This window comes from Octopus sinensis, linkage group LG1 (genome assembly GCF_006345805.1).
Source record: "Octopus sinensis linkage group LG1, ASM634580v1, whole genome shotgun sequence".
Classification (NCBI taxonomy): domain Eukaryota; kingdom Metazoa; phylum Mollusca; class Cephalopoda; order Octopoda; family Octopodidae; genus Octopus; species Octopus sinensis.
Genome location: NC_042997.1, coordinates 16623774 through 16645450, shown reverse-complemented (window position 1 = coordinate 16645450; position 21677 = coordinate 16623774). Strand labels below are relative to the sequence as shown.

General features: G+C 40.3%; 1 protein-coding gene across 4 annotated transcripts in view; it reads right to left on the bottom strand.

Moving 5' to 3' along the window:
* Nucleotides 1-21677, bottom strand: part of LOC115208907 (protein Jumonji) — a 232035-nt gene that overhangs the window by 30901 nt on the left and 179457 nt on the right. For all 4 annotated transcript variants that reach the window (XM_029777113.2, XM_036511178.1, XM_036511138.1 and 1 more), the window contains exons 3-7: nucleotides 9808-10235; nucleotides 7695-7840; nucleotides 7348-7571; nucleotides 3689-4105; nucleotides 272-1214 (exon numbers count right to left, since the gene is read on the bottom strand). In XM_029777113.2, the coding sequence (XP_029632973.1) occupies nucleotides 272-1214; nucleotides 3689-4105; nucleotides 7348-7571; nucleotides 7695-7840; nucleotides 9808-10235 (2158 nt within the window). The remainder of the gene's footprint in view (nucleotides 1-271; nucleotides 1215-3688; nucleotides 4106-7347; nucleotides 7572-7694; nucleotides 7841-9807; nucleotides 10236-21677) is intronic.

Here is a 21677-nt window from a genome sequence, read left to right as displayed (position 1 = left end):
GATTCCCCCCATCCCCTACAGTAGTGCCTATGATTTTTCATTTTTCAGGACCTTCCAGGAGAAAGGGAAATATCCTGAAACCAAAGAACTGGCTCCAAATGCTTACAACCAAGGACAGTGTGGTTCAATGTTAAACCAGGTAATGAAGTAAAACATAATCAGAACTGAAGGATTTTATTTGTTCAAATAAAATCCTTCAAGGCAGTGTCCCAGCATGGTCACAGTCCAATAACAGAAACAAGCAAACAATAAACGATATAATAATACTCACTAGGTGGTCTTCCACGGCGCTTTTCATACGAAGGAACATTTTCTTTTGGTTTAGGATTTTCATTTGAAAGCTGTGGTAATGATTTGGAAGTTGTGTCTGTTGCAGGAGTCACTGAAGCCACGCAGTTCTTCTTACCACGTCGCTTTTCTATGATTCGAGCTAGTTTCAGCTGCTCTCTTGTGGGCATTCTAAGTTTCATCATTTTCAGAATATTGAGTTTCTTTTTGTCAGAAATACCAGAGTTAATTGCCTTTATGGAGGGTGAAACTTGATTGAGTGATTGTGAATAATGGTGCGAAGATGCTAAGTGATGATTTGAGGTGTTTGTGGAATTGGTCAACTGTGTGAGAGAAGGTGTACCAGAAGAAGTTACGGTTGGCAAAGGCACTGCTGAAGATGGCAGTAATGTAGAAGATGGGCCAACAGTAGACTCTTCTTGAGCTGTCTTGGATCCTTTTAAACCAGATGATTTAACTTTGTTTTCAACATCAATAGCTGCTCGTTGAGCCAACAAAGAGAGGCGTTTTGAAAACCGGGATGGCTGAACCCTTGACTGGGGCTCTATAGTCCGTGATCTTGGTACTAAAACATACTGTCCTCGTTGCCTTCTATTTGAACTGGGGTTACCAGTGTCTCGACGAGTCCTGCTCCTAGAGTGAGGTTCAGTTGTAGTGGATAAGTTATCCTGTGCATTTCTCTGCTTTCGCACTTTGTTTTTCAGTTTATCAATTTGACTAGACTGCAGTTTATTACGTCCTCTATGTTTTCGTCGATTAGGCACATTTTCAGAGAGTTTCTTCAAAGGCACCACAGGTAGAACACTATTGGAATGGCTTTTTTGTGAAATGACAGATGTTCTCAAGGATTTCCCATGAGTCTGTGTTTTGCAAAATGGTTTTTGGGACTGAGCACTGTTATTATTGCAGTAGGAATTGTTGGAGTTCTGAAACAAATTTCAAGATTTATATCTTAATGTGATTCCAGTAACTGGAAGATGGTTATTTAATTTTTTTACTTACACATTGAGAAGAAAAGAGATGTACATTAGCATGGGTTGGACGGTTCAACTGGGGTCTGGGAAGCCAGCAGGCTGCGCCAGGCCCAGTCTGAACACTGCCAGATCAGACTGGGCCTGGCGCAGCCTTCTGGCTTCCCAGACCCCAGTTGAACCGTCCAACCCATGCTAGCATAGAAAACGGACGTTAAACGATGATGATGATGATGATGATTGTCAGTAGTTCATATATCCAAAAAACACTCACTCTAAAACATCAAAAAGAAATATATTTAGAAGGTTGATTGTTATAGCTGGTCAGAGAGTGACCATTGGTTTTGCACCTATCAAGCAGTTAGCTGCATAGGCGACTCATCAGACTCAAATGGCCAGAAGTACATAAATTCTGGCCACTCTGATAAGTCACCTATATAGTTAAGCGCTTTATAGATGCAAAACCAATGTCCACCCTCTGACTGGTCACAACAAACAACCTTCTAAAAATATATATATATATATATATATATATACACACACACACACACACACCACACACTTATCTTAGTTAATAGGAAGTCAGCAGGCTAATTTTATATATATAATCTGAAGAAAGAGATTATGTTTATATTAATCTAAGGACCATAGCCCAGTCAAATCCTCTTCTACCAGGAGATAGAGACAATAATAACAAATATATTTAATGTTTCCTGGAACTCAAAAAGGACTTTTAAGAATTAGTACTTATTTCAAGTTTAAAGCTGTTTAAGAAGATGAGAGCTAAATCTTCTATGGATAGAACACCAATGTATTATGGATAATAAATATTCTCAAGTAATCCCTTATCTTTCCTGAATAACTACATGAATATAGGTTATATAGAATTAAGTGGACTGATTAAATATACATAATGAAATAATTGAAGCAGAGGTCAATCCAATGTTTTGGAGCTAGAAATCAATAGCATAGCAAAGCTAAAAGTAGTTTAAATTATGCAAGAAATACTTAAACTAACTCTTTCATTACCATATTTATTGTGAGATATTCTGTGTTTCGTTCAATTAATTTTAAATATAACAAAGAATTTAGTAAAATAACTTAGTTATCATTAAGCTGGGGTTAGGAACATAAACTGTGACTAAGGTCTGGTGGAAGATTTTAATTCAAAACTTCTGAAAACAAGACATTTCTACTACAGAGCCAGAGGTGGTTTCAGCCAGATTGGTATCGAAAGGGCTAAGAAGTATCAGGAACAAATCAGGCTCAACATAACCATAACAGTCACAAGGAGTGTCCAGACAACAATAGTCTAAAGCAGTGGTGTACCGATTCTTTTCAATAATTACAAGGTTTAACCTCTTTTATATAAACCTATCTGAAACCTGCACTGGTCAAATAATACAAACTGCGTTTTTTCACCTTTTTGTTACTGAGTTTCTTTTGAAATAAACTACTTAAGTTTCAATTATTTTTGAAAATAATGAAGAATTTTGTAAGATAATTTCCATTAATAAGCTGGTGTTTGGGACATAAATATGAAATTTTGATGGGAAGTTTTTAGATCGCCTTAGATCAGGAAGCATCATAGAACCAAGGACAGTCTCAGGCGGGATAGTATCTAAAGGGTTCAAGTACTCACAGCTAAATCAAAATTCTATCATAATTAAATGTAAGAACCATTTGTTAATCAATGTCCCAAATACCAAGCTGATACCAAAATAATTACTTAATCTTCTAAAACTTTCTAAATTGTTATTTTCAAAACTAATTAAAACTCAGAAGGTGTGTTCTTTGCTAGAAATATCTTGAAGGATTAAACTCAGATCTTCACTAACACTGTTCAATTGTGATGGCTGGCAAGCCTCATTTGCAATGCATTTCTCATTTTGGTATTAACGTTTTTATTAACCTAACAATGCTTAATTAAAGCCTTAAAGTGAATGAACAGGTGTTATGCCAGGAATGGGGCACAAGTATATTCTCATATTTCTTCTACCAGGATCAAAACAAAAGTTGAAGACTTGTTTACATATAAAAATAAAGTGACGATATTTCATAATTTTTTAAATAAATCATAGTAATATTAATAATAATAATAAATATTTATCTTTTAAACACATGAACATATTGTACTTGATGGCATAGAAGCCATATTAGATGCACTCCAGTTTCTGCAGCACATATTCAGGAAAAATGTTTTCAGTGCATTAAAGCATGCAATATAGGTTGAACTTCACATTTAGGAAGGACCCAGGGTGATTTTTAGAAGATATCTTTTTTGGAAAAAGAAAGGTGTGTTTTATATATCATCAAATATGGTAATTGTAAATGAAAAATAATGAAATATGATGATGACTGACAAGAATGAGATTAATAATATAGAAAATTTAAGAGAGAGAGTTGAGTAGACACACAGACAGACATACCTTAGAAAGAGATCGTAACACACTTGATTTACTATTGCGCACAACAACAGATCTTTTCTTTGATTCTGAAACAATATGGACTGAGGTTTTAACATGGTTCACCCTGTCTTGCAACTTCTGCTTTAGTGAAGGCCGTCCAGGGGAACGCTTTTTAGTTCTGAGATCATTAGAATGTACTCCATTACGCATAGTTGTCTTTGGTTGGGAAATTCTGGATTTGACATTTCTTTTGGAAGGGGAACTATTGTGAGTCATGCGTGTTTTGGAGTCAATTAGGCCTAGTTTGGCACCCAATTTTCCAGCAACTTTTTTGACCAAATTCTGTTGCTGCATAGTAGCTAAGCCTCTAGCAGTTTCTGGAGTGCTTGCACTTGCACGTGCTGCTTTCCGATTTGGCGTCTGGAGACAGCGAACAACCTGATAAAATAACCAGAAAATAATTTAAGATAGAAAAACGAGCGTAAAGCACATAAGCATACATTTAGAAAAATCAATACTATGTTTTGACTTTAAAAAAAAATATCCTAGTATTATGGGTGGGCTGATGTTTCAGTAAATTAGATTTGATTCCTCTCTGAAACTGCTTTTTATTTATATCAGTTATTAAATCCCTTGTAACATGTATCAATATTATAATTCCCACAGTCCCTTCTTCTACAAGTCTGAACTCAGTCTTCTGCCTATGTAAGAAATTGTTGATTAATATCATTCTTGTTTGGCCTTCTGACTATGTTAAAAATTATTATTGTTGTTGTTGTTACTTATAGCTGCAGGCATGGCTACAGGTGCAGCTTAAAATTAAACCAATGCCGATATATCTACTTTCCAGCCTGCAAAATGAAAAACATGCTGTCTTACCATATCATACAGTTGTAGATGAAACTGCATGCCTTGATGGAAAAAAAAAAAAAAAAGCTAGTCTTGTCTGTAGATTGATTTAACTGAAACCTAATACTCAATATTCCTTACTTTATCAAACAAAAGCTGAAATATTTGACACAAACAAAATTGTTGCATCTCAGATCCAAAGCTAAGTGTAAAACACATTAGAAAGAACAAATAGAGAGCACACAAAATGGTATACCATAAATGGGCATAGCATTAAAACGAGCACAAATAATTTAAATATTATAAAACTGATGGGACACTATGCAAATTCATAGTTCTTGAAATTTATCCCAACGTATAACAAATTTTTTTATTTTTATTTAATTATCAACATTTTAGTACTCAAGAAGACATATCCTCCACAACAGAAGCATTAAAGCTTAATGAAGAGTATTGGCCTACAAGAGCTGTGTGCCGTTGCCATGTAAAAAGCACCCATGCCAGTGCCACATGTTAGAGCTTGTGTGATGCCACATTAAAAGCAACCAGAACATACTGTTGTCTGGTTGGTGTTAGGAAGGGCATCCAACCACAGAAACCAAGCCAAATCAGACTAGAACTTGGTGTAGCTCTCCAGCTTGCCAGCTCTGGTCAAACCATCTGACTCAAGCCAGCATGGAAAACAGATGTTAAAGGATGATGTTGTAGTTGATGATGATCCAAATTTTAATTTTGTAAGCCTTTTTTTTTTGTCATCTTAGTGCAGGTTGGATGCATTATACAAAATTTTTCAGAGGGTTTCAATATTATATCATATTATATAACAAGAAAGCAGTGAGATGGCAGAATTATTAGAGCATCAGAGAAAATGCTTTGCAGTATTTCTTCTGACTCATTACATTCTGAATTCAAATTCAAGTATTGGGATAATCAGCTTGCTCCCTCCCCTTGAAATTGCTGGCCTTGTGCCAAAATTAGAAAGAATAATATACAGCATGATACAACAGTACAATGTATATCCTATTCCTTTCCATGTCTAATTCATTCTATTTTTACCACAAGTATCTTTCACCAATTCACAGCATGTTTTCAACATGAATCATCATCAACATCCATTTTCCCATGCTGGCATTAATTGGACATACCTTCTTCAACACAGCATCTCCTCCCCATTGTTTTGGTGGGCTTTCGACATCCCCTTCGTGAGGTTTGAGGCTCATCCTCCTGAGAGTAGATTTCAACATTTCTCCCTCTTTTCCTTGGTCTGCGTGCACATGTGTGTGTGTTCACAATACACATGTATATGAGTATAATTGTTTTTCCTACGTACATCAATCTTTTAGTCTTTTACTCTGTTACTGGTTTCAGTCATTAGACTGCAGCCAAGCTGGAGCACAGTATTTGAGTATTTTAGTTGATCCTAACAACCCAGTATATAGTTCAACCTGGTATTTATATTTTGTCAATTGCTGTTTGTCAAACAGCCAAGTTACAGAAAATGTTAACAACAATACCAGTTAGAGACTGATGCAAGAATATACACAGAAACACTTACACATACATATCATGGGTTTCTGCACAGGTTCTGTCTAACCACATGGCTCAGTGGTTAGAGCGTCGAGCTTACGATCGTGAGGTTGTGAGCTCGAATCCCGGACCGGGCTGCGTGTTGTGTTCTTGAGCAAGGCACTTTATTTCACGTTGCTCCAGTTCACTCAGCTGTAGAAATGAGTTGCGACGTCACAGGTGCCAAGCTGTATCGACCTTTGTCTTTCCCTTGGATAACGCTGGTGGCGTGGAGAGGGGAGGCTGGTATGCATGGGCGACTGCTGGTCTTCCATAAACAATCTTGCCCAGACTTGTGTCTAGGAGGGTAACTTTCTAGGTGCAATCCCATGGTCATTCATGACCGAAGGGGGTCTTCTGTCTTCTTCTTCTGTCTACTAAATTCCACAGACAAGATAATGGTCAACCCAAAACTATAGAAAGCACCTGCTCAAAATGTTGTGTAGTGGGATTTAAATTCAGAACTCTGAAGCTATAAAATATTTTGGTTGCATTCTCTATTCACTGATATATAAAACTCCATTACACATCAAATCATGCACATTTCTCTCCAATCATCATCATCATCATTTAGCATCCGCTTTCCATGCTAACATGGGTTGGACGGTTCAACTGGGGTCTGGGAGGCCAGAAGGCTGCACCAGGCCCATTCTGATTTGGCAGTGTTTCTATGGCTCGATGCCCTTCCTAACGCCAACAAGTCCGTGAGTGTAGTTGGTGCTTTTTACGTGCCAGACGGGGCTGGCAAATGGCCATGGTCGGATGGTGCTTTTCAGGTGCCACCGGCATGGGGGCCAGGCAAGGCTGGCAACGGCCACGATCGGATGGTGCGTTTTACGTGCCACCAGTACGAGGGCCAGGCAAGGCTGGCAACGGCCACGATCGGATGGTGCGTTTTACGTGCCACCGGCATGGGGGCCAGGCGAGGCTGGCAACGGCCACGATCGGATGGTGCTTTTTACGTGCCAGGCTGCAACAAGACAACTAATATTAGGCTTTGAAGCACACTGTCTTACTATTGTATTTCAAGGAATTCCCAGTCTTGCGTATCAATTGATTTAACTGAAACCTAATACCTAATAACAGTTATGAACAGTAAACTGTGTATAAAGAGGAAAAATATGAAAACAACAAAAATAGGATTCACAAGCCCCATACATCAAAGTTTTTTACACTGGATTTTGAATGGGTGATTACAAAGAAGAAGAACGAAAAGAAAATAAACAATAAAAAAATGTTTTGAGCCTTTTCAATGTAATACTTACATGGAAAGATGACATTACATCAGTAACATCATCATTACTACTTGTACTTGTTGCAGTAGAAAGAGGAGAGCTCTCACGTGTCTGTGCACGCGATGAACTGATATGATGCTTATAGTTGACACTGGCTGGTGTTTGGGGACGGCTATTCTCTCCACCGGAGACTGAGGCAGAATCTTTACTTGAATAGTTGAAAAAATCCAGATGAGATGGCAAGACAGAACTACCTGAAATGCGTATAATGAACCCTCAATCAATCAATTAATTACTATTAAAATGTATATATCAAACATTGCAAATTTCAAGGCATTTATTAGACCAGAAGTTAAGTTAACAGATCATAATCTTACCTCTTAAACATAAAAAAGTAAGGAAATCTTCTGTTTTAGCTCTTTTTGGCAAACAAAGGGGAGACATTTTGCTTTTATTTGGAGTTGAAATTGGAGTAGAAGGAAGTGAGCACTGAGCAAATTTTCTTTGTGCATGAATTTTAGTCCTGAAAAATAGAAAAAAATAAAAATCCACATCATACAATTTAGTGAGAAGGTAGAGTTTTCTAGATTGCAGCAAACATAAAGCATGAATTGCTTACAGGAGTACAAAATTTCAAATTCAAAAAGGAGGAGAAATAAGACTGTGTGATGCAAGTGTGTTAGCAATATAAGTAGAAGTAAAATGGTTTCATCTCTGAAAACAAAAACCAGATCATCGACTTGGGTTTTTTGTGGTTTATTCATACTCTACAATGCTCAACATCAAGGGATAAATCAAGAAAATGTTTATTTTTTTTATTTGATACAGAATCACAGACGTAAAGGGACGAGGTTGTCTTAACATTTTCTATCAGTTCCATGAGAATGAAATGAATTAGATTTAAGCAGAAAATGAAAGTAACTCATAGAATGAACTTGCTCTAAACTTGCACAAAATTTATATGGGACAGGGTACAAGGTGATTGAATAAACCTCAGCATATGACTGGTATTTTATTTTATCAACTACAAAGTGATGAAAAGAAAAAAAACTCTCAAAGGAAAATTATGTTAACTCGAAATATAAAATACTGAATAGAATGCTCCATGGCATATGTAGTGATTCTCTGTATTCTGAGTTAAAATCTAACTGACCAACTTTCTATTTCTTCCTTCCAAGGTTAAAAATAAGTATTAATCCAAGACAGTTCTTATTTATTCACATTATTTTGAATCATTAATCTCGTAGCTTAAAGATTTTGATATGATTATCTTTAGAATGACATTGTAGAGTAGGTGTGAAAGATTAGGTCTGGTTGGTTTGAACATAGAACAAATAGAATATTTGGGCAGGATATGGCCAGTTTAAATGCTAAATGGTTATGGTAACTGCTCCAGCTCTTCTGCATTGCGATTGGTGCCAAGCAGAATCAGCCCAAGTCAGCAGACTTTCCTAAAGATAATCAGTGGTGTGGAGAGAGGGGACTTGGATGCATAGGCAACTGCTAGTCTTCAGTTCAAAATCTTGCCAAGACAAATACAGATGTATGTAGATGCATGGTCAATCTTGATTGATGGAGGCTCTACACCAAAGTATTCAGTCTCACATACTTAGCATTCCTCCTCCATCAACATAAAGAGTAAAGGATAAAGACCCCCTTCAATGACAAATGACCATGAGATTGCACTTAGAAAGTTCCCCTACAAGGTACAAGTCCAGGTAAGGTTGTTAGTGAAAGACCATCAGCCACCCATGCATACCAATCTCCCCTCTTCATGCCACTGATGTTGTCCAAGGAAAAAATAAAGGTCAATACGGTTTGGCACCAGTGACATTGCAACTCATTTCTACAGCTGAGTGAACTGGAGCAACATGAAATAAAGTATCTTACTCAAGAACACAACACCACACAGTCTGGTCCAGGAATCTAACTCATAACCTCATAATTATAAGCCCAAAGCTCTAACCACTGAACCATGTCCCTTCACATACACCTTCCATCAACATACAAATCAGGAAAATGATAACAAAAAAAAAAAACAATAGACACACTCACACACTATTAACCCTTTTGATACCAACCCACCTGAAACCGTCTCTGGCTCTTTAGTACAAATGTCTTGTGTTCATAAGTTTTGAATTAAAATCCTCCACCAAACTTTAGTTACAATTTATGTTCCTAACACCAGCTTAATAATAATGAAGTTCCCTTTCTCTCTCTTTTGGAGAGGCACTGAGCAGCTATACGCACACATACACACACGGCAGTTACTTCACTAAGCTCCGGTCGGCTCGGGGCTATAGTGGAAGACACCTACCCAAAGTGCCACGCAGTGGGACTGAACCCGAAACCATGTAGCTAGGAAGCAAGCTCCCTAACCACACAGCCATGCCCATTTTACGAAATTCTTTGTTACATTTAAAATTACTTGAAAGAAACACAGAGCATCTCAAAATAAATACGGTAACAAAAGGGTTAAAACCAACTGACCTCTTGATATCTGTCGCTGCCAAGTTGGCTGACCTTATATGGGTCCCAACTGCATGGAGAGGCTTCATCGAGTCTCTGCTGTTCTCATCGACAACAGTACTCCTAACAGCCGATGTTGTAGAGGAGTTACTGCTCTGAATAGACTGACAGAATGAAGGAGAAGATGAATAGTTATTGCAAGTAGAGTTGGTTAAGACTGGCACTGCTGTTGCCGATCTGTTGCAATCAAGGTAACTGTTGCTGTTACAACTACTTCTACCACTGCTTTGGTTAGTTTTTCTGTTGGCAGTTGACAAAACAGGACTTTCCTTCTGGTTTTGCCACTGCTCGTGCTGCTGGCGGTTTTGACGCCGACTGTCTTGCAGAGACGCGTACAAAGCCCGTTTTAATTCTCGTTCTTCTCTCCATGATAATCCAGATGTATCATCCTAAAAACAAAAGAGAAAAATCATTTGAAAAATTTTTTTAATGCATTTTATTAAAATCAGAAAAAAACAAAATATGCTTGTATCTGTGTGCATGAGAGAGAGATGCATTAGAGCTGAGACATTAATACTTTGGACTGCTAACTATATGATCAAGAAGTTCAAACCAAGCTACATAACTGTATCATGGCCTTTTAAGGTTTTTACTTCAGTTTGCCAAATACATGAGAGATTTTGTCTATATTTTATAACTGAAAGGTAAAAATTAAGCAAGGCATCCAGTTCTAAAATATGATTCATGAAACATTTTTTTAAAAATCCATTACATCCTCACTGACAGGTGAAGGAAATACTGGTTTCAAATTTTGGCACAAGGCCAGCAATTTCAAGGGATGGTTAAGTCAGTTACATTGACCCCAGTGTCCAACTGGTACTTATTTTATTGACTCTGAAAGGAATGAAAGGCAAAGTCAATCTTGGCAGAATTTGAACTCAGAACATAAAGACAGACGAAATGCCTCTAAATGTTTCCCCCAGTATGCTAATGATTCTGCAAGCTCACTGCCTTAGGAGGAAATATTAATTTTAAATTTTGGCACAAGGCCAGCAATTACAGGGAAGTGGGTAAGTCAATTACATCAACCCCAGCACTCAACTGGTACTTATTTTATAGACCCTGAAAGGATAAAAGGCAATGTCAACCTCAGTGAAATTTGAACTCAGGATATAAGGGCAGACGAAATGCTACTAAGCATTTTGTCCTGTGTGCTATTGATTCCACCAGGGGGAAGAAATATTGATAAGTATTTTGCATTGTTTTCTGTCAGTGTGTGGGCGACCTTATGTCAGAACAATTATTTTTTATAGCTGGAAAACTTTCTTACAGTTCGTCAAACAACCATGGTACAGGAAAGTCAAGCGAATTGGAACAAGCAAAGTTAGGTGCCTTACTCAGCAATATAACACAATGGCTGATGTCCTGCCTGAACTTATGACCATGAAATTAGTCGACCACTTTATTACATGGCCATTGTGTGTCATTAATGACAGGAAATATATTTAAACCAGTAACAAAATATACATGATTGTGAAAGGTACATGTAAGTCAACCCATACATGGCCACACAATTTACTAGAAATAGCAGCCAAATATCTATCAACTCCCATCTCATCATCCTAATAACAAAAAAAAGAAGGATACATTTGATAATGTAGTTCAGGGTACACTATGGCTAGAGAAAATTGTGAACTGTTTACTGAGCAGTTAACTGTACTCGGCCATGCTGACCACAACAAAATATATCAAACAGCAAATGACCAAGTCTTGAAGATATTTATTTTCAATCATGAGGTTTCCAGTTTGATCCCATTGTGTGATAGCTTAAGTATCTTCTTCCATAATCTCGGTCGAGCTAAACTTTCTGAGTGAAAGTGAGTTGACCGAAACTGAGAAGATGACTATCAAATGGGTTGTGTGACACTGTATCTATTTCGTTTTTTTTATCTTTTTACTTGTTTCACTCATTAAACTGCAGCCATGCTGGGGCACCAATTTGACAGGTTTAGTCAAACTAACTGATCCCTGTACTTATTTTTTGAAACCTGGTACCTATTCTATCTGTTTCTTTAGCTGAACTGCTAAGCTAAGGGGACATAAACAAACCAACACTGGTTGTTAAGCAGTGGGGTGGAGACAAACACACACACAACATATGCATATATACAATAGGCTTCCCAACAGTTTCCATCTACCAAGCTCCTTCACAAGGCATTGGTTAGCCTGGGCATATGGTAGAAGACACTTTCCCAAGGTGCTGAACTGTGGGACTGAACCCTAAACCACATAGTTGCAAAGTAAGCTTCTTAACCACTCAGCCATGTGTGTGTCTATATCTAGACAAAGATTAGATTAAGGCAACAAATGTTTGTGGAATATTCGGCCACTTGCACTATCATACAAATGGTTCCATTGATTACACAACCTTCTTTTATTGAAGCCATGAGGAGATTCATTCATCCATATCAACTAAGCATTAATTATTGTTTTCAAAATAATAATACCAAAAAAAGAAATACTTGCTAAACTAGCAATCATTTCAGTTAGTTCTATAATTAAACGGTTACATTCTTTATGCAAATATTCTTTCTAAAAATTAGCTTTTAACTTGAGAAACATTATACAAAATTTGTTCCACAATCAGTAATTTTCAAAGAGTAACTGTACAGCCGTTTCCTGAATTATATTATAAATCATATTACTTTAATACTTTGATTCAAACAAAATTTTTCTCTCCAATATGTGAAGGATCGATTTTATTGATCTCTTCTTTTCCTTTTCTAAATTTATTATTATTATTATTAATATTAAAAACAGTGAGCTTGGCAGAATTGTTAGCATGCCAGGCAAAATGCTTAGCAGTGTTCTGAGTTCAAATTCCACCTTTCATCCTTTCAGGGTCAATAAAATAAGCACCAGCTGAGCTCTGGGGTCAATGTAAATGACTAGCCCCCTCCCCTACAATTTCAGGCCTTGTGCTATAGCTGAAAGGATTATCATTATTATCAGCAGCAGCCAACATAATGAAAGGCAGGACCATTAGAACATCAGACCTTATGGCATTCAGTGTAGGCTCTAAAAAGAATCCTGCTGGGGTTGACTTCAACTTTCATCCCTATGGGAAGAGATAAGGCAAGTTCCAGTTAGAACTACTACCTTTCACCTATACATTTCAGACTTTGTGCTCAATTTAAGTGATATGAAATCAACACAAGTGAAGGAAAGATGGGATGGTCATGCTTGGAATGGCTCTTGTCATAAGTGTTTTTAACCAGGGTCAACCTAGGAGAAACACTACAGCAACAACCACTCTACATCATTTGTCACAAAGGGATAACATTGAGCAGATGTTAAAAAATGTTTTAGCAGTTTAAAACTAGAAACACAAGTGGTCTTATCTACTACCCCTAATACCAAAACAGCTTTTTATTATCACTAAGCTGTTAAATATGCTTCCTTTGCAAATATCTCTATAGCTTTTGGTCAAGTAAGATTATTTGGTACATTTTGGCAGATAATTGTTTGGGGGGGGGGGTAATGCTAAAATGTAATCCCTGCCACCAACCACTCAACAAGAATGATATTTTTCTCTAGTTAAGAACTAAAACTTGTAATACACATATAAGAAGTTTGATAATATCTATACTGACCTGACAGGGGAATATTACTCCAAAACATTAAACACTTAGCAACTAAGTTTCTATAGAGATTTTTTAAGTACCCAAATTACACTTAATCTTGAAATAAATATGCTAGGATCACTAATCAAAACTGAAAAATTTGTACCAAAATAACAGACTTACTGCTCATGGCATGACACACAAATAAATATACCTTTTAACTTTTTAGCTTCACCACTGCTGCTGTTACTGTTGTTGTTGCTGGCAGTGTGTTTGCGATTGCGCACGTGAAAGCTTAGCTTTATTAGTGAATCAAAGAACCTGGATCCTATGGCTTATTGCAAACACCTATATTTACAAAATTAGACACAGAGGGAAAGGCAAACTGACACATGGTTTTGTGAGTCCAGGAACATAGGTGGCTGGTTCTAGTCTAGGATTTTATACCATTCATTTTAATACATAAAAGACAGTCATTTTAAAACACACTGCAGTGGTTATCATTTCATCACAAATGTGAGTACCAGGTAAGAATTCATGCCTTTATTGACTAGAGTTCCACATCTGAGCTAGCCAGAGAAATTAGTGACAGAAATACATGAAGCAAAGTAATCCAGATGTAAGGTTCTTTGATACCTGGGACTACATACACGCAATACTGGAGGTATCAATGGAAGTACTGTTCCTAACCCAAAAGAACAAGAAAACCTCTAAACCATCATCCATATAAAAGGAACTGAAATTTCTTGAAGACTTCCAATAGAATTAAAGAAGGCATTTTGTTACTAAGTCTTCTGATATTTTAGCCATAAAATCATCCTCATCATCCATCAGTCTTGATATTGCTGCACCTCTTATGTATCCAAAGCTTGCACTGAGTACGTCTTATGGAGTTTCTATCTAGGCCTTTTCTACAGATCGAGCAGGGCCATCTACTCAAAGGGATTTGTGATTTGTCTGCTTTCCTTCTTACTAAACATTGCATACATAGTTGAAGAATTTCAATCATGAAAATTTCCAGATGACACAAAAACACCCAAAATACTTCAAGAACTCATGGTATCATTTTGAAAATAACTTCTACACCAGGATGCTCTATGCCAACCACTTCACAGCATGCACTGGATGCTTTTTTCATGCCACTAGCACTAGTGAGGGTGCCATGCAACTTGGAAGTGGGGGCTTTATGCTAAGAGCTAAGAAGCAGGATTAAAGTATGAAAGACAGAGGTAGAGCAGGTTTTTTGTTGTAGAGGAGATTACATCATCATCATCATCATCATCATTTAGCGTCCGTTTTCCATGCTAGCATGGGTTGGACGGTTCAACTGGGGTCTGGGGAGCCCGAAGGCTGCACCAGGCCAGTCAGATCTGGCAGTGTTTCTACAGCTGGATGCCCTTCCTAACGCCAACCACTCCGAGAGTGTAGTGGGTGATTTTATGTGCCACCGACACAGGTGCCAGACGAGGCTGGCGAACGGCCACGCTCGGATGGTGTTTTTATGTGCCACCGACACAGGTGCCAGACGAGGCTGGCAGACGGCCACGCTCGGATGGTGTGTTTTTATGTGCCACCGACACAGGTGCCAGATGAGGCTGGCGGACGGCCACGATCGGATGGTGTTTGTTACGTCCCCAAAGCACGGAGGCCAGTCTATGCGGTACTGGCTACGGCCACGTTCGGATGATTTTCTTGTGTGCCACCGGCACTGGTACCACAAAGATACAAATTCCATTTATGTTCATCTATTTTGATTTGTTTTGATTTGATTTGATTTGATTTGATTTGATTTTCACTTGCCTCAACAGGTCTTCACAAGTGTCACAAGAAGGAAGGTATGCATAGGTGGACTGTCTACGACGCCGGGTCTTCGGATGGTGTCTTTATGTGCCACCGACACAGGTGCCAGATGTGGCTGGCGAACGGCCACGATCGGATGGTTTTCTTGTGTGCCACCGGTACTGGAACCACAAAGATACAAATTCCATTGATGTTCATCTATTTTGATTTGGTTTGATTTCACTTGCCTCAACAGGTCTTCACAAGTGTCACGCGTGTCACACACTTGCCTCAACAGGTCTCCACAAGTGTCACACACTTGCCTCTGCCTCAACAGGTCTTCACAAAGTGTCACACACTTGCCTCTGCCTCAACAGGTCTTCACAAGTGTCATAAGAGGGAAGGTAAGCACAGGTGGACTGACTACGTCGCCGGGTCTTTGGATGGTGGTGGTGTTTTTATGTGCCACCGACACAGGTGCCAGGTGAGGCTGGCGAACGGCCACGATCAGATGGTGTTTGTTGTGCCCACAGCACGGAGGCCAGTCGACGGCCACGTTCGGATGGTTTTCTTGTGTGCCACCGGTACTGGAACCACAAAGATACAAATTCCATTGATATTCATCTATTTTGATTTGGTTTGATTTGATTTTCACTTGCCTCAACAGGTCTTCACAAGGGTCACACACTTGCCTCAACAGGTCTCCACAAGTGTCACACACTTGCCTCTGCCTCAACAGGTCTTCACAAGTGTCACACACTTGCCTCAACAGGTCTTCACAAGTGTCATAAGAGGGAAGGTATGCACAGGTGGACTGACTACGTCGCCGGGTCTTCGGATGGTGTCTTTATGTGCCACCGGCACAGGTGCCAGATGAGGCTGGCGAACGGCCACGATCGGATGGTGTGTGTTGTGCCCACAGCACGGAGGCCAGTCGATGCGGTACTGGTTACGGCCACGTTTGGGTGGTTTTCTTGTGTGCCACCGGCACTGGTACCACGAAGAATACAATTCCATTGATGTTCATCTATTTTGATTTGTTTTGATTTGATTTGATTTTCACTTGCCTCAACAGGTCTTCATAAGTGTCACAAGAAGGAAGGTATGCACAGGACTGACTACGTCCCCGGTCGGGGCCACGGGTTATGGCCTGACTAGTCTTGCCGGGTCTTCTCATGCACAGCATACTTCCATAGGTCTCGGTCTCTAGACATTTCCTTAGTGAGACCTAAAGTTCGAAGGTCGTGCTTCACCACCTCGTCCCAGGTTTTCCTGGGTCTACCTCTTCCACAGGTTCCCTCCACTGCTAGGGTGTTAGCACTTTTGCACACAACTATCTTCAGCCTTTCTTGTCACATGACCATACCAGCGCAGCCGTCTCTCTTGCACGCCACAACTGACGCTTCTTAGGTTCAACTTTTCTCTCAAGGAACTTACACTCTGACGATTATGAACACTGACATTACACATCCATCGGAGCATACTGGCTTCATTTCTTGCGAGCTTACGCATATCCTCAGCAGTCACGGCCCATGTTTCACTACCATGTAGCATGGCTGTACGTACACATGCATCATACAGTCTGCCTTTTACTCTGAGCGAGAGGCCTTTTGTCACCAGCAGGGGTAAGAGCTCTCTAAACTTTGCCCAGGCTATTCTTACTCTAGCAGTTACACTTTCAGCACACCCACCCCCGCTACTGACTTGGTCTCCTAGGTAGCGGAAGCTATCAACTACTTCTAGTTTGTCTCCCTGGAACGTGGCAGAAGTTGGTCTCTGCATATTTCCAGTGTTTATTGCTCCTGAGCATTTGCCACAGACAAAAACTATTTTCCTAGTTAGCCTTCCTTTGACATTGCTGCACCTCTTATGTGTCCATAGCTTACACTTGGTGCATCTTATAGAGTTTCTACCTACACCTTTTTTACAGATCGAGCAGGGCCATCTACCTGAAGGCGTTTGTGATTGATCTACCTTCCTACTTATTAGAACTTTGGTTTTGGCTAGGTTGATTCTAAGGCCCTTCGATTCTAATCCTTGTTTCCACACCTGAAACTTCTCCTCCAGTTCTGATAGTGACTCAGCAATTAGAGCAAGGTCATCAGCATAGAGGAGCTCCCAGGGGCAACCTGTCTTGAATTCCTCCGTTATTGCCTGGAGGACTATGATAAATAGGAGGGGACTGAGGACTGAACCTTGGTGGACCCCAACCTCTACCCGGAATTCTTCACTGTACTCGTTGCCAACCCTCACCTTACTAGCAGCGTCTCTGTACATGGCTTGAACAGCTCTCACCAACCATTCTTCTATCCCTAGTTTCCTCATTGACCACCAGATAAGGGACCGGGGGACCCTGTCAAAGGCTTTCTCCAAGTCAACAAAAGCCAGGTACAAGGGCTTATCTTTGGCTAGGTATTTCTCCTGCAGCTGTCTTACCAGGAATATAGCATCAGTAGTACTTTTCCCTGGCACGAACCCAAACTGCATATCATCTAAGGTAACTCTCTCTCTAATTAGTTGGGCTACAACCCTCTCCGTAACCTTCATTACCTGATCCAGCAGCTTGATGCCCCTGTAGTTATTTGTCTCTAGGGCGTCGCCTTTACCTTTGTAGCAGTTGACTATTATGCTGCTACACCAGTCATTGGGTATGACCCCCTCGTGTATCACCTGGTTAACTATACGGGTGACTAAGCTATAGCCGACACCACCAGATATTTTGAGCATCTCTGCAGTAATTCCTGATGGGCCTGGGGCTTTCCCTGTTTTCATGCTTCTAATTGCCTTATCTACTAAGGAACTGTTAACTCGGATTGCTGGTCCCTCTGTTGGGTCGACATTCGGCAGACTCTCTTTATCCCATTCATTTTCCTCATTCAGCAACCTTTCATAGTGGCGTCTCCAAGCTTCTCTCTTTGCATCCTCATTTAACGCAAGTGAACCATCCTCCATGCGAACACATTTCTCTCCTACCACGTCACGATTCTCTCTCACACACTGTCTTGCAACACGAAATACCTCAAGTCTTTCATCCTCACGACGCAGGACATTGGCAAATTTTTCCTTATCTGCCTCCCCTCTGGCTAGATAGACCTGTCTCCTGGCTTCCCTTCTGGCAGACTGATACACTTCCCTGCTACCACCGTTCTTCCAGGCCTTCCAAGCCTGTTTCTTTTGTCTAATAGCCCTGTCAACAATATTGTTCCACCACCACGTTATTTTGGGTCTTAAGGGGACTTTGCACCAGCCACAGATCTGGTCAGCGGCTTTCAGCAGGTTGTCCCTCAGAAGCGTCCAGTTGTCTTCTACCCCATGCGTAGCTATACTCCCTTCCATTTCGTCTAAGGCTTCAAATAACATATCTCTAAATCTCTGTCCATTCGCAGGGTCTTTAAGCTTCCAGACCCTTCTTCTCCATGTTGGTCGTCTTCTAGTCGCCCTCTTTGTCCTGATCCTAAAGTCACTAACTACCAGTCTATGTTGTGGGGTGCATTCTTCACCTGGGAAGGTTTTGGCATTTATAAGCAGCCATCTTTCCCTTTTTCTGGCAAGGATGTAGTCGATTTGGCTAGTATGCCGGCCCGATCGGTAGGTGACCAGGTGGCTTGTCGGTTTCCTGAAGTTAGTGTTGCAAATCATAAGACTATTCGCATCGCAGAACTCCAGCAGCCTGGTTCCCTCCTCGTTGCGGGAACCATAACCGTAGCCTCCATGTACGCCATGGAAGCCCCCAGCACGTCGTCCAACATGCCCATTGAAGTCACCAGCCACAAAGAGAAGGTCCCTGTCGTTCGTCAATGATGTGGTCTGCAGTAGGGTGTCATAGAAACAGTCTTTCTGTCCATCAGGTAGCCCTGGCTGAGGGGCATAGGCCGATATAATAGTTGCTAAACTATGGTGGAGCACTAATCTAATCTTAATTATTCTGTCACTTACTCTGACTACCTCGATTACCTTATCTACCCATTTTTCGGCGATAAGCATGCCCACACCCCCGACTCCGTCAGTATTCCCAGCCCAGAAAATCTTGTACCTCTGTCCTTTGCCTGTGAGGAACCTAGCAGAACCTCCTCTCCACCTCACTTCTTGAATGCAGCATATATCAACCCACCTCCGTTCAAGCAATTCAACTATCTCGCCAGATCTGCCTTTCAGTGTGCCGACGTTGAGGGTGCCAACCCTGAGGCTGTGGGTGGGGGTGGAAGTGGCATTGGTCCTAATAGCGTCATGTACCTGAAAAGAAAACTCGCGTTTGGCAGTATTCATAGACAAACAATGGAACTTAAGTTCAAACCTCGTATACAACACTAAACATATCTTGCAATGACTGACCACTACCTTTACGGAAGGAGGTGGGGGTGGCATAAGACTTTGAGTGTATAAGGGAGACAAGGATGAGAAAAATTTAGGACTTCCTGTACCGGTGGGGGGGGGGAGGGCGGGTGCACCACGAAAACCGGGCGGCAGCCATTCCTTTCTTAGGAGAGAAATAGTTATTAGTAGCTATAAATAAATACCTAAATTTTGCCTAATCTATGGGAGAAGCGTGGACGATAAGGAGCTATAAATTATAAATACATTTATTCTATATCTACGAGGCGTGAGACTGATCGATAAAATAAAATAAAATTAGGGGCAAGCTTTAAGATTAAATATATATTTAACACAAGACATGAGACAACGATATATAATTAAGATGAACTATAGAATTATATGTACATATAAATAGACACAAGGCGTGAGGCTAAATTTCACAAGTCATAACAATAATACTAATAGAGATAAAACAGGGCTAACTAAAAGATCAGATCAGTTGCAGATAGTTAAGTAGGTACACGGGTTGAAATTAAATATAGATTGCTTAGCTTGGATTCATATTTCGTATTTCGTATTTTTCGTAGGGAGTCGGATACCAGTCTGAATTCAAGTGAGGACGTTGAAATCAGTCGCTGGTTTATATGCATATAGGGTGGCGGAGAGAGGGGCCGAATGGCGATCGAAAGAGATAAGACAATTGAAGAGGAACGGGGGGGGGGGGTCGTGGCCCACCAAGAATCGGCCGGCAGCCATTCCTTTCTTAGGAGAGAAATAGTTATTAGTAGCTCTGTTTACTGAATTATAATAAATTGTGATGGCTTCCTGTTGTAAAAGCAAAGTCATCTGATGAGAAAGTATCATACTTGTGTGGTCAATGTCTAAAACAGAAAAACTTTGTTGGTAACACAACAATTTTGTATTGGATTATACAAAAAAATTAATAGGCGCAGGAGTGGCTGTGTGGTAAGTAGCTTGCTTACCAACCACATGGTTCCGGGTTCATTCCCACTGCATGGCACTTTGGGCGAGTGTCTTCTACTATAGCCTCGGGCTGACCAAAGCCTTGTGAGTGGATTTGGTAGGCGGAAACTGAAAGAAGCTAACGTTTCTGCCGGCTTGCTGCCTTACTATGTAAATCCATGGTTCCATTACCAAGTTAAGATCGTATATTTTGGTAGAGTGGTACATAAAATAGACAGAAATAATGACTTATATACATTTATTTATTTATTTGGAGAGGGTTATAGCCCAGTTAATTAGAGAGAGAGTTAGCTTAGATGATATGCAGTTTGGGTTCGTGCCAGGGAAAAGTACTACTGATGCTATATTCCTGGTAAGACAGCTGCAGGAGAAATACCTAGCCAAAGGTAAGCCCTTGTACCTGGCTTTTGTTGACTTAGAGAAAGCCTTTGACAGGGTCCCCCGATCCCTTATCTGGTGGTCAATGAGGAAACTAGGGATAGATGAATGGTTAGTGAGAGCTGTGCGAGCCATGTACAGAGACGCAGCTAGTAGGTGAGGGTTGGCAACGAGTACAGTGAGAATTCCGGGTAGAGGTTGGGGTCCACCAAGGTTCAGTCCTCAGCCCCCTCCTATTATCATAGTCCTCCAGGCAATAACGGAAAAATTTAAGACAGGATGCCCCTGGGAGCTCCTATATGCTGATGACCTTGCTCTAATTGCTGAGTCACTATCAGAACTGGAGGAGAAGTTTCAGGTGTGGAAACAAGGATTAGAATCGAAGGGCCTTAGAATCAACCTAGCCAAAACCAAAGTCCTAATAAGTAGGAAGGTGGACCAACCACAAACGACTTCAGGTAGATGGCCCTGCTCGATCTGTAAAAAAGGTGTAGGTAGAAACTCTATAAGGTGCACCAAGTGTAAGCTATGGACACATAAGAGGTGCAGCAATGTCAAGGAAGGCTAACTAAGAAAATAGTTTTTGTCTGTGGCAGATGCTCAGGAGAAATAAACACTGGAAATGTGCAGAGTCCAACTTCTACCACGTTCCAGGGAGACAAACTAGAAGTAGTTGATAGCTTCCGCTACCTAGGAGACCAAGTCAGTAGCGGGGGGTGGTGTGCTGAAAGCGTAACTGCTAGAGTAAGAATAGCCTGGGCAAAGTTTAGAGAGCTCTTACCCCTGCTGGTGACAAAAGGTCTCTCGCTAAGA